We start from the raw sequence: 13664 nt of genomic DNA, 5'->3' as shown, positions 1-13664 counted from the left end.
GCTCTAGAACAGAGCATAACCTGCACAGTGCGGTATTTGGAAAGCTTAGGCTAGGTCATAAATACTGAAAAGTCAGCCTTAAAATAGCTCAAAGTCTGATGTATTTGGGTCTGATCCTAGATATAGTCCAAGCAAGGGTATTTTTGCCACCCGTAAGGATCTGTGCCCTGAAGGATCAGGTGCGTTAGATAAGGGGCACCAGACAACCCTCCATTCTTCTAGGAAGGATGGTTTCTTCCTTCAAGGCAGTGCCCTATGCCCCCACTGCCCTATGCTCAGTTCCATTCCAGGCCTATACAACAAGACATCTAGTTGGCTTGGAACAGGGGAGGACAAGCTCTGGATTATCCAATGTTCTTATCTCCTCAGGCGTGCTTAGGCCTAAACTGGTGGTTACAGGAACAGAACCTGCGAAAGGGAAGATCCTTCCTCCCAGTAATTTGGAGAGTACTGACTACAGATGTCAGTCTCTCAGGCTGGGGAGCGACCTTAGAGGGGCTCACAGCTCAGGGGAAATGGTCAAGGACAACCTTCTGGCTCTTTCTGGGAGTAGAGAACTGGAAGGCAGATTATCTCAGCCACCAGCAGATCTGCCCCAGGAAAGGTCCCTTCACCCAGGGGTGTTCCAGTCATTCTGGTGGCACCAGCCAGGCCCAGTAGGCCCTGGTTGCCCATAGATTGTGGGACTGACAATAGACGGGCCATGGACGCTTCCACGTTGCCCTAATCTGTCTCAAGGTCCTATATTCCACCCCAATTTACAATGTCTAAATTTGACAGCATGGCATCCTCGGAAATACGTGATTGGGAGAATTCTCTTTTCTACAGTCAGCTGTAGAAATCAGATTGGCTTTGAGTACAATCAGAAGTCAGATTTTGCGCCCTGTCAGTATTCTTCTAAAGGCCATTAGCCTCCCTGTGACAAACCCCTGTCCTCAACAGGTCTGTGTCTGCCGTAAATGCTTCCTTTGTTCAGAACCAGCACTATCCAAGACCCCTTAGCGCACCCTGTTGTTGAGACCCAACCTTCTGGCGCTTTCTTGGAGACTGCTTGCTGTACAATGGTGATACTCTGGGGCCTCAGTGCTCCTGTTGTGCCATCTTCCATTAGTTATCTTGAGCGCTCTCATCCCACTGCTGCCACCAGTTGTGACGAACCCTTGTCCTCAACAGGACAATGTCTGCTGTAAATGCTTTCTCTGTCCGGTACCACACGATCCGAGATCTTTTAGCCCACCCAGTCACCAGCCGTAACATAGTGTAGGGTGAACAACAACAACAAACTCCTTTGTTCCAGCACATGTTACCACAGATATACAATTCAGAGACACACCCCCCACCCTTGGATTCAGGGCAGGGTAAACTGTTAAATCACAATAGACACACAGGTCCGGTGTATTCAAATTTCTCATCAGTAAACGGTCTTTTATCAGCAGGGAGTGCTGTTGAATGAATTCGCCCACACCAATCTCGCAGCTAATCTACATGCACATCCCATAATATCCAAGGCAGACAGACACAATAGAACGTTGGAATACAACCCCACCCCAAACGATCACAGCAAAGAGTCCACAACAACATGAGACAACACACAATATATACAACATTAAAGTGTGGCTGTACAGTGTGTCTAAATAGCATAAATCATAGTGGGGTTCTCAGTCACCCTGTGCCCCTAATGGACGCAGGGTGATTTACACATAAGAGGAGCCAGGGGAGCTGGACTTGGAGTCTCCAGAGCTCTCCAAGGTAAGCGGAGTTCCACAAACCCCCCACCCAAAGTGACTCCTGTCTCACTCCCATTCACTGGTCCAAACATTTATGCAGGGGGAAACTCGTTGTCCTTGGGACTTGAACTTTGTGCTGTCTGTGTTACAGAAAAAAACATTTGAGCCTATTGAGGAAATTCCATTAGACTTGCTGTCATGCAAGCTAGCCTTCCCGATGGCCAACCCCTTGGCTAGAAGGGTGTCGGAGTTGGCGGCCCTTTCGTGCAGGGAACCACACTTGATCCTTCACCATGACAGGGTGGTGTTACGACCTGTTCCATCCTTTTTGCCAAAAGTGGTGTCAACCTTTCATTTGAATCAGGACATTATTTTGCCTTCTTTTTTCTCTCAGCCTCGTTTGGCGGAAGAGAGACAACTGCATTGTTTGGACGTTTTCTGGGCAGTCAAGGTTTATTTGTCTAGATCTGTGGAGATCCAAGGACCAGACTCCTTTCTGTTTTACCAAAAAGACGCAAGAAAGGGTAGGCAGCTTCCAAGGCTTCCATTGCCAATTGGGCTCATCAATTGGTCATTCAGGCCTATGGTCTGAAACGTAAAGCTCCTCCCTTTAGGTTGAGAGCTCATTCTACCAGGGGTATAGGAACCTTCTGGGCTTTTCGCCATCAGATATCTGTGGCTTAGAATTGTAAGGCTGCTACATGGTCTTCAGTGCATACGTTCACAAAATTTTATCAAGTGGACGTTTGAGCAGTGTACTGCAGGCTGCCGTATAAGGTCTGGTGGCTATTGTTTTTTCAGGGTGTCTCCCTCCCCTCAAGGCTATTGCTCTAAGATGTCGCAGTAGGTAATGAATATTAGCCTAACTCTGTGTCCCATGATATATGAAAGAAAATAGGATTTTTTTCATCATACATACCTGTAAAATCCCTTTCTTTGAGTACATCATGGGTCGGAGATCCCTCCCCTCTTTTTGAGGATTCAACTCTTGCTACAAAACTGATGTACTTCCTGTATGGGAGGGGTTATATAGGGGATCACTTCTTAAGACTTTGTCTACCAGTGTCCACCAGTGGCTGTGCTCTATTTAAGTCTGACCACCATTTTAAATTCCCCATTGTTTAATTGTTGGCTATGATGCCCTGGTGCACTACGCAAATGAAGTGAGCACCTGCCCCTTCCTCCCACAGTGATGTGTTGGGTATTTCTTTCCACACGTAGCCCAACAACCTCTTTCACTGGTATGAATGGAAATTACACCTCTTATAATGTTCAGCAGGGAAAAAGGATCCTCTTCTTTATTTTATACTAAGGGCTGTTTGTGTTTCACTAAGCAGCAGGGCATGTTGCCTTATACCTGAAACCACAATTTTTTGTCTGCCTGCAGTGTTTGTCGTTGTGTAACCATATCGCCTTGTGTGCCTTGTTTCCAAGTCTTCGTTCAGTTTGGTCTGTGAGCATTCTTGGGAGTTGGAGGAATCTTTTGCTTCTGGTACTGCAGCTGCAGATATTAACCAGTTCCCGCCCGGCGCACTACGATGTACGTCGAGCGAATGGCACGGGCAGGCAAACTGGAGTACAGGTACGTCCAGTTTAATTTGCCGCCCTGCCATCGTGTGCGCGCGTGCCAGTCGGGGCCCCGTGAGTCCGGTCACTGTGGGGATCATCTTACGGGGAAGGAGAACGGGGAGATGCCCTTGTAAACAAATTGGAGCAGAGATCAGTGTTCACTAGCACACAGCCCAGCCCCCCACAGTTAGTAACGTGCCCCTAGGACACACTTAACCCCTACACTGCCACCCCCTGGTTAACTCCTTCACTGCCAGTGTTATTTACACAGGAATCAGTGCATTTGTATAGCACTGATTGCTGTATAAATGACAATGGTCCCAAAAATGTGTCAAAAATGTCCGATCTGTCCGCCATAATGTCGCAATCACAATAAAAATCGCTGATGGCTGCCATTACTAGTAAAAAAAAAAGAATAAAAATGCCATAAAACCATCCCCTATTTTGTAAACGCTATAAATTTTGCGCAAACCAATCAATGATCGCTTATTGTGATTTTTTATTTTTTATTTATACCAAAAATATGTAGAAGAATACGTAAACTAAACCTAAACCAGCCTAAACTGAGAATTTTTTTTTTTTATATATATATTTTTGGGGGATATTTATTATAGCAAAAAGTTAAAAATAATGCAGTTTTTTCAAAATTGTCGCTCTTTTTTGTTTATAGTGCAAAAAATAAAAATCGCAGGGGTGATCACATCGCACGGCCGCGCAATTGTCCGTTAAAGCGACGCAGTGCCAAATTGCAAAAAGTGGTCTGATCATTGGCCTGCAAAATGGTCCGGTCTGAAAGTGGTTAAAGCGGGGTTCCACCCTAAAGTGGAACTTCCGCTCATTGGAACCCTCCCCCCCTCCAGTGTCACAGTTAGCACCTTTCAGGGGGGAGGGGAGTGCAGATACCTGTCTAAGACAGTTATTAGCACCCACTTCCGGGCATAGACTCCCACGGGAGTCTATGCTTCTTCCTGTCCCGGCGCGCTGTCTGCTGGGACACACACGGGTCCCAGAGACAGCGCAGACCATTCCCATTGCGCTGCGCGACTCGCGCATGCGCAGTAGGGAACCAGGAAGTGAAGCCACAATGCTTCACTTCCTGACTCCCTCACCGCGAATGGCGGTGGCAGCAGCCAAGAGCCAAGCGATCGATCGGCCTCAGCTGCCGACATCGCTGGACCCCAGGGACGGGTGACTGTCCATTTATTAAAAGTCAGCAGCTGTAGCATTTATAGCTGCTAGCATTTAATATTTTTTTTTTCCAGTGGACTCCCTCTTTAAGCATGTCTGGGCTAAAGGTACATGTGGCCTCCTTGTGGAACCATCTAACTAGGACTCTCTATGCAAGGCTAATCTAGGCACAGGAAAGGATTGTGCTTTCTGCACCCCGTACAGACCCCAGTTGCATCTGCTTGTGTCGGCAGCAGCCAGAGCTCCCTCTTTTATCATCAAGTGCTTATTCTTTTTCCTGTCTCACAGCATGCCCACCACCACCACTTTCTCCAGCAGGCTTTGATACAGAGATATCTGGCATTTCTGATTCTGTTGGGGACCCCCTCAAAGATTTGTTGTAGAACGCCAATGCCTTCTTTCTTTTTTTTTTTTTTTTTTTCTTTTTAGAGACACAAGCACCAATAGCTGAATTCACATTGGCAGCAGTTTCTCTCACTTTTTATTTCATTCCTCAAGGTCAGGTTCCAGTTCCTGGACCGACCAGTGATCATCCGCACCCTTATTCCCTGGGGGAAGGGGTTCTAAATGACATGCCAAACCAAGGGATCCAAGCCGACGAAAATACAGTATCTGCTATCATATGAAGGTCCTCTCTTGTGGAAACTTGACATAAGGGATAAAAAAATGGTCACTTTCCTATCTTTCTAAGCCAGCCGCCATTAAATGGCAAACCCCAGACTGAACACTGATTGAGCGACGCTCCTATCTGGACATCCGCCCGCCAGTCAAACATGCCAGATCCCTTGCCCCTCAGCAGTCATTGGTTGCTGGCACTGTAGGCGTCCCAGCAACCAATGATGTTGCGTGTGCGCCCCGTCCCAACGGTATCGCTACTGGCTTCCGTGCCTGCCTGCAAGGCATTGTGTGATGCCACGTGTGCTCCGCCCCTTCAGCAAGGTTCTCAGCGCAGTTCCCACCCCCTGAAGCGTGCTACCTATGCCGGCTCCCTCTTCCTGCTTGCCCTCAAGGTATAGGGTGTTTGTGTGTGTGTGTACTCAGAGATTTACTCTGATGGGCACATTTTATGTTAAGGGGGACTCTGAAGGGCACATTTTATGTTAAGGGACATGCTGGTGGGCACAATCAGCCTGACCCTTAACATAATATGTGCCCTTCAGTGTCACTCTGTTGGGGACACTCTATGTAAGGGATCACTCTGATGGAGGAACTTTTATATGATGGGGGACACCAGATGTAAGGGGCCTTCGGATGCAAAAACATGATGTAGGAAAGCACTATGACTGGAAAACCCGATGTAAGGTGGCACTCTGATGGGGGACACCTGATGTAAAGAGGTAATCCTACAGGGGCAACTGGTTTATGGGGGTTTTCTGATGGGGGCACCAGTGTAATGAATTACTCTGGTAGTGGCACCTGATGTAAGGGGGAACACTATTGGGGACATTTACATTTACAGAGTATTACCAGAGTGTGTAGAGGAAACAGTAACAGAAGAGCCAGAGAGCGTAGCTTGTGCCAAAAAAGGAACGTAGATGCGTACAATCTTTTATGGCACAGACTTGAGATTCAGACCTCAGCCAGAATAAAAATTTGACTGGACCTCATTAAATTTTAATTCAATACTCTGTTCTAAATCATCAGTAATTTCTTCACTTTGCTGTGGGAGGCAACCACTATCAGTCTGTGACACTTGCCTTTGGTGTTGTCTTGGCTCTGAGAGCATAAAGGTCCTCACACTACTACTATTTTATTTTTATACAGGATTTCTATAGCTCCACCGCACAGCGATTTACCTGATAAAGTGACAGAACAATTACAATACTATTTGAAATAAGAATGCTAGGACGGTCCTGGAGCTTACAACCTAGAAGGCAGGGCAAGTAATTGTGGGGATGAGCTGAATGAAGTAGCTCAATGTACAGTTTTTAGGAGGAGGCTTCCCTGAAGAGAAGGGTTTTTAGACATTGCCTGAAGGTGGACAAAGTATGAGTTAACTGGACAGATTGGGGTAGGGAGTTCTGGAGACTGAAAGAGGCCCTGGAGAATTCATGGAAGTGAACTTGAGAAGTGGAATGGACAGTTCGGGTGATCTTTAGAGATGATTGATAATGTAGCTGGGGGCAGAGTTGTGGATGTAAGGGGGCAAAACTGCTATTGGGACATTTTGTAGCTTAATGCAGGAGGGAATGCATTAGGCTAAAACCATGTCTTGAATTTAATTTTATCCTGCTTTATTGAATATGCCCCTTGTGGTTAAACCACTTTATTACTTTTATGTCATTTATTTATGACCTGTAAAACTCAAAATTCTTGAAATTTGGTCTAATCCCAAAACATTACCATGTTTATTTTAATAGCACTAGGTTTAAACATTGGCTAACAAAACATAGTGATATTTTGGCAATATTTTGCCTGGAGTGATCTATTGTTCAGCAAAATTTCTAAATGAAAAGCAGCGCCTGTTTACTGTACAACCTGTTCTTTGAAGATCATAGGCTTAAAGTGGATAAAAATTCCAGAAATTAATGCAAACACTGAGACTTCACTTCCTGTAAGAAGTGGCCAGAACCTCCGTGTTCATTACCAAGAGCCTCATAGCAGATTCCCTAGGCAAAACATGGATAAAAATGATGAGTCTGTTTCTTACATCTGAAATTGTTTATTCTGCAGGAACGAGTGAAATCTGTTTTCCATGCCAAGGAGTTTGGAAAAATAATCAATTTTAAGACTCCGGAAGATGCCAAGGTAAATACAACAATATTAGTTACTGCATTAAAATAGAGCAGTGAATAAATGATGATTATTATTGGCTTGCCTGACTCCAGAAGGTGGTCACTATTTTACTTGGTGATAGAGACTGTTTGAACATGTTTTATGTAATATATTCAGAAAAATTAAATTTACTTGTGCTCTGTGTATTATATGTGGGATTACATACTGCTGCAGTGTTAAAGGATAAAGGAAACAACATTTTAAACTTACAGGTCATATTTTGAAATCAAAATAGAATATTTTTCATGCAAAAAAAAAAACTAACAATATCGGTATATATCCACAACTCTTTTCTTTCTGTGCAATGTATAATTCCAAAATATATAAAGCCGGCCATAGATTGGAGTGATTTTCTTTCTTGCAACCTGTGGTTGAAAATCACTTGATTCTCCCCTTCAACACAGTCACTGTTGCCATTATATTCTTCCTCTGGGAGAACACAATTACTGCGAGAGGCTATAATAGCCGTTAGCAATAATCGCATTTAAAATCCGACAGGCTGGTTGTACCCAAGTTGATCGACCAATCAACTTGCGTACATTCACCCAGCCCATACATGGTTATATCTGCTAATCTCTGCTAGTCCCTGCTGAACCTGGTCGAGATTTGAACCGTCTATGGCTGGCTTGACAAAGGATCATGCTGTCGCGTTCACGATGTTGAATAAACTTGGGTCCACTTAGTAATTATTCTTGTGTTTTGAATGATGGTGGATGGTATATCCTGAACTCTTAAACCTATACAGCAGGATGTAATTATTAATAGAAAGCAGAGCGTTGGGGGGTAGGGGGTCTGTTGGACCTGTTATGTTGGGCATTAAGTGGATAGCTCAGAAGGCTCCACCTCATTTCTCCATTTCCAAAGCACCGATTCTTACTCTTCCCTCTTTTTTTCAGACCCATATTGCAGGTTACTAACCTATGCACCACCCTTCCCTCTGCTGCACTGCCTTATCTAATGTACTGTGTGTGTTTCTTGGTACCCGTCCTTCTGGTCACTTCCTTTCCATCGTAAAGGCTGCAGCACTGTTGCCTCTAGGCATCATGGAGAATTGGTTTTGCTTGGGGAGTCATGAAGCCTTGAGAATCAAGTTTAGGTTTCTCAGCATTCATGTCTTTGGACAATATTTTCCGTTTTGTTGCTCATTGCAAAAAGCTGATTAGTAGAGTGCAATCATTGTGTTTCCTCTTCCCAACCATTGCAGCTCACTAACTAGAGGCATTTTCCATTATATAGGCTGCAGTATTAATCCCCTTTAATTTTCATATCATAAATGAGTTTACACTGCTTTCGTGAATATGCCCCTTGCAGCTGTCTAAATTGGCCTCCTTGGTGGCATAGCACTGAAATCTTAAAGTTCCACCCAAAAATAGAACTTCCGCTGTCTGGATTGTCACATTTGGCACCTTTCGGGGGGAGCAGATACCCCAAAAGGTATTTGCTCCCACTTCTGGAGAAAAGATCACCGCAGTATCTGCGACGATCTACACCATGTCCGGCCCCTCCTCCATTCCCTCCCTGCTGTCTTCTGGGAGACGCACAGGTCCCAGAAGACAGGAGGGACCATTCGGAAACGTGCGGCGGGACTCATGCATGCGCAGTAGGGAACCAGGCTGTGAAGCTGCAAGGCTTCACTTCCTGATTCCCTTAATAGCAATGCCGGCACCTCCACCCGGAGCCAATCGACGGGTCGGCTTCGGGTGAGGACATCGCGGGGGCCCTGGACAGGTATGTGTGCTTTATAATTTGTTGAATAGTTTACATTGTAGAACTAGGCAAGTCTGATGACACCATTTTGGAGTCCCGCGCTAATGGGAAAAAAATTCAAGAAGAACTGCTGTCTCTACCAATACATCCACCTAAGCAGAATGTATAAGGTAAATGTGTGGAGGAAGGAGGGTAGATGTGGCGCTGTTCTGGGGTGTAGTATCACATACCCCTATATAGCTTGCAAGAAATCCCAAAAGAAATGTATCTCGGATTGAAGACCACAACCCAAGGCAAAATATATAGTGTGAACCAAATATGCAAATGACCTATGTCCTGGTGCAGCAATCTAATATGCTTCTGTTTGAATGGCCTCAGTGTGGCTCATAAGGTCAAAATGCGAAAAATACACATATGAAAACATATTCTTAAAGTTACTAGTGCCCTATACATGCATTCTTAGGCGCTACTTCGATGTATCAATTGACAATTTGAGATAATATATACCGTATGCAAAAAAGTCCATAAGCCGTTATAATGCAAAAATAAAGTGACAGGTGCTCTTCATAAACTGTGCTCGGTGCTTCTTATGGGTGCCCTATAGTTAGAACCCTTCACCCCACGTAGGGGTATTGCGCTTTCATAGTATCTGCCACTGTGTAGCAAACAAAAGGCTTTCTCCTGTGTCAGCTGGTTGCTTCCGTGTTTGCAGTATAAAATATGAGGGTCTCCTTTAGCTTTCCCTTCATAGCTCCTACATGCAGAAAAGAGACATCTCCATAGTGTGTTAGCGTTTAAAAAGTAGAATTTATTTTATAAAAGTGAAAACGTACTCGTATATATAATGCAGTAACGCAGAGCTTTGAAAAAACAGGAAGCTGGGATGGTTTGTGTTCCATGGCTCGTAGCCGGAAGTGCTGCAAAGACACTGGTAACTCTTCCCTACGCGTTTCTTCACTGGGCTGTCATCTGAGCGGTGCCATCTTGCTACACCATCCGGTTTAAATAGCATGAGGTTTACCCTGATTGGTGGTCATGTGATCACAGCTATTTTTGGTTGGTCTATCCGAAAGACAGATAGAGGCACTGTTGATAGTGTTGCTGTATTGGCAACCCTCAATGAGACATAATTTAAAGTATTAGACCAATCTAGCAACCGTCAGTGCAGGCCACTCACTGGGACACCACATGCCTGAACAATACAAATATTGTGACATGAACATTAATGGTGAAAATGAGTAATCCATTTGAAATATTAACCCCTTACTCTGTAAATAAAGTAAATCTCTATGTATATGACTTAGACCTACTTCTATGTATATAAAATAAAAATAACAGAATTTTCTTTATTGTACATCATAGGACACAGAACCTTAAGTATTTACTTAGTGGGTTATAGCTACCTTCAGGTGTTGACACTGGCACACCCAATACAGGAAGTTGACTCCCCTATATAAACCCTCCTCCTTCCAGGAGTACCTCAGTTTTTTCGCCAGTGTCTAAAGGTGTTGGCACGAGTGAAGATGTGCTCTGCGGAGCTCCAGGATGGATCCATGCTGGATTTAAAAAGCCTCCACAACCGGATCCATCCCGCCACTGCGGCTCCAGGATGGTACCCGGGCCTCGCATAGAAGAACAAGGTTTTGCCTGTAATACTCCTCTTTGAGGGCTGGACCCTAGGAACCAGGACTCTTTTTGGTCTTGCTACATTACCTAAAGCTGTCCTAAAGGGGTGTTATACATGGTCCAAAGGAGTGGAACCCCTATTAAAAGGGCCCCAGTCTTTGAAGGTTTAACCACGCTGCCCGCCGTGATGGGTAAAGTTTGGATCTGTCTGTTTACAGCAGTATCCTGCAGCGAGGAAAAGGTAAACGGAAAGCATGGGAACTGCAAAGTCCACCTATGACTTTTCTTTCAATTATATTGTAAAATGCCTTAAAAACTCCTCTAGAGGGAGTAATAGTGTATAGACCCTGTTTAAATCTGTGCTAATACAGTGTGTGTCTCAGCAGCTGGAGGGGGGGTCTCCTCTCCCCCTAAATTGGGAAACTGGATAGGGATACACGTTATGTTTAAACGAGAATAAATCTGAAAAGCTGATAAAACGGCTGTGTAAGTCCCCTTCCCCCTCCCCCTCCTCCCCTCTGAGGAAACTCTTGCTAAAGCACAGGAAAGGCTCACACCTGAAAAAGCTTAAGGCTGATACTCTGGGAAACAGACAGTGTCTATCAGAGCAGCTGAAGCAAGGCTGCCACAGGACACAGAAGCTCTGGTGCACATGAGGGGTTTACACAGGCATTTGCAGTACAGGAAAAAAACTTGTTTAGCATTAGATCATTCTATGCTACCACTGTTTTTCCTACTGTTGTTCAAATAAATAGAACAGTTCTTAGAGTACCTTTTGTTTTTTGTGCTTTGCACTATGGCTTCAAGGCTTAATACTAAGGCACCAAAACCACCCCCAGGCGCTGGGAACTCCAGACATGCCTCCACATTGTCATCCTCTCCAGAGATACCGGACATGACAAGCCAGGGTGAGTCATTGGAAGCAATTGGTGGTGCAACTGCTTTTCACACTTCAGCCCCTGTATACATGACTGAAGATGCATTTTCCTCTTCCCTGCAGGGCTTAGAAGGAAGATTAGCGGCTTTAATCGCATCCTCAATTAAAGGGAATAAGAAGCGTGCTGGATCCCTCTCTCCCACTCCAAACCCCTTACCAGGGGAACAGTGGGGACAGGATTAGGTATTACCCTCAAACGATCAGGAAAAACGAACAGATTACGCCTCTTCGGCAGAAAAAACAGTTGAAGTTTCAGCTTCACAATATGAGGTACAAATCCTTACAGACATGGTTCACTCCACTTTCATGCTACCCCTAACAGAGTCAGCTGAAAGTCTGGTTTCTTCTTTGGGTTCCTTGAAACCTTCACAACCAGTGCATGCGTTTCCAGTCCACACATTGCTAGAGAAGCTTATTTATACCGAATGGGATCATCCGGATAAGCATTTTCTCCCTCTAAAGAAATTCTCAGTTCTCTATCCTATAGAGGAAAAATTCACCAAAAAATGGAAAGTTCCAGCAGTAGATGTTGCAGTTTCCAGTGTGAATAAAAGTTTAACTTTTCCAGTGGACAATGCACAAATGCTAAAGGTTCCAACAGATAAAAAGTTGTAATTCCTGTTAAAATCCTCTTTTTCTTTAGCAGGTACTGTTGCTCAGCCTGCAATTGCAGCTATAGGCATCTGTCAGTCCTTTAAAAGACCAGTTCACAGAGGCCCTTAACGAACTCCCTGCACAACAGGCCAGTGAGTTGGCCGATTTACCAAAAGCATTATGTTTTGCCATAGATGCTATAAAGGATTCTATTCACCAGGCGTCTTGCCTTGCACTTGTGTTGGAACACATGCGTAGGACCCTTTGGCTAAAGGGTTGGTCTGCCGAAGCACCCTGCATAAACCTACTGTCTAGTTTCCCATTTCATGGGGAGCGACTATTTGGCGATGATTTGGATAAATACATCCAGACAATTTCCAGTGGAAAAAGTACTCTTTTGCCAGTCAAAAGAAAGGCAGTGGCGACGGCTTCCACCGTCAAGATTCCAGAGGAAAATCACAGGGTCAGGCCCAGGCTCAAAGGAAGACCTGGAACCGCAAGACTACAAAGTAGAAAACTAAGACCTCTTCATGAAGAGGCGTCTCCCCTCACCGAGGTGGGGGGGAAGACTTCTGCATTTCTCAGAAGTCTGGCAGAGGGAAACCCAGGACAGATGGGCTCTCTCCACAGTGACTCTAGGATACAAACTAGTACGAGTTTCTGGAGTTTCCACCATCTCACTTTCTGAGATCAAATGTTCCCAAGGATCCAGGGAAAAGACAATCCCTGTTTCAAGAATTAGACCGATTATTGACTCAAGGGGTAATCATACAGATCCCCACAGAAGAACAAGGTTTAGGTTTCTGTTCAAACCTGTTTACGGTACCAAAAGCGAATGGAGATGCCTGGGCCATTCTGGATCTAAAAAAATCGAAATCGGTTCCTAAAAATTTGCTAATTTTCGAATGGAGTCGATCAGGTCAGTGGTCTCCATCCTACAAGGTGGAGAACTTCTGGCGTTCGACAACAGGGATGCATATCTGCATGTCCCTATATTTCCTGCTCACCAAAGGTTTCTGTGATTCGAAGTGGAACAGCCGCACTTTCAGTTTGCGGCCTTACCCTTCATGCTAGCCACAGCACCATGGATATTCACAAAAATACTGGCCCCACTTCTAGCCAGGTTGAGGGCACAGGGCATAACAGTGTTGGTGTACCTAGTCCTAGATGATCTATTATTAATAGACCAGTCAGTGACTAGCTTAAGGCAAAGTGTACACATTACAACCAGTTACCTGGAAAGCCTTAGTTGGATCCTCAACCTAGGGAAGTCTTCCTTACAACCTGTAAGAAGGCTGGATTACTAAGGCCTGATCATAGATACAGCCCAGAAAAGTGTTCTTGCCTCCAGCAAAGATCAGCTCCATACAAGAGCTGGTACAGATGGTCAGGTCAAAAGCAAATCCTTCAATTCGCCTTTGCATGAGGTTGTTAGGAAAGATGGTAGCTTCATTTGAAGCAGTCCCCTATGCCCAGTTCCATTCAAGACTGTTGCAAAACAGAATCCTCTCTGCTTGGAATAAGATGATCCAAGCTTTGGA

General features: G+C 44.8%; 1 protein-coding gene across 2 annotated transcripts in view; it reads left to right on the top strand.

Annotated features, from left to right (window-relative positions):
• VPS13A (vacuolar protein sorting 13 homolog A) overlaps positions 1-13664 on the top strand; it is a 327166-nt gene that overhangs the window by 291557 nt on the left and 21945 nt on the right. For both annotated transcript variants that reach the window (XM_077474893.1, XM_077474892.1), the window contains exon 71: positions 7158-7232. In XM_077474893.1, the coding sequence (XP_077331019.1) occupies positions 7158-7232 (75 nt within the window). The remainder of the gene's footprint in view (positions 1-7157; positions 7233-13664) is intronic.

Source organism: Lithobates pipiens, unplaced genomic scaffold (genome assembly GCF_037356315.1).
Source record: "Lithobates pipiens isolate NorthernLeopardFrog02 unplaced genomic scaffold, aLitPip1_a1.2 Scaffold_13, whole genome shotgun sequence".
Lineage (NCBI taxonomy): Eukaryota > Metazoa > Chordata > Amphibia > Anura > Ranidae > Lithobates > Lithobates pipiens.
Note: the sequence above shows the minus strand (reverse complement) of the source record. Positions and strands in the feature narration are given on the sequence as shown.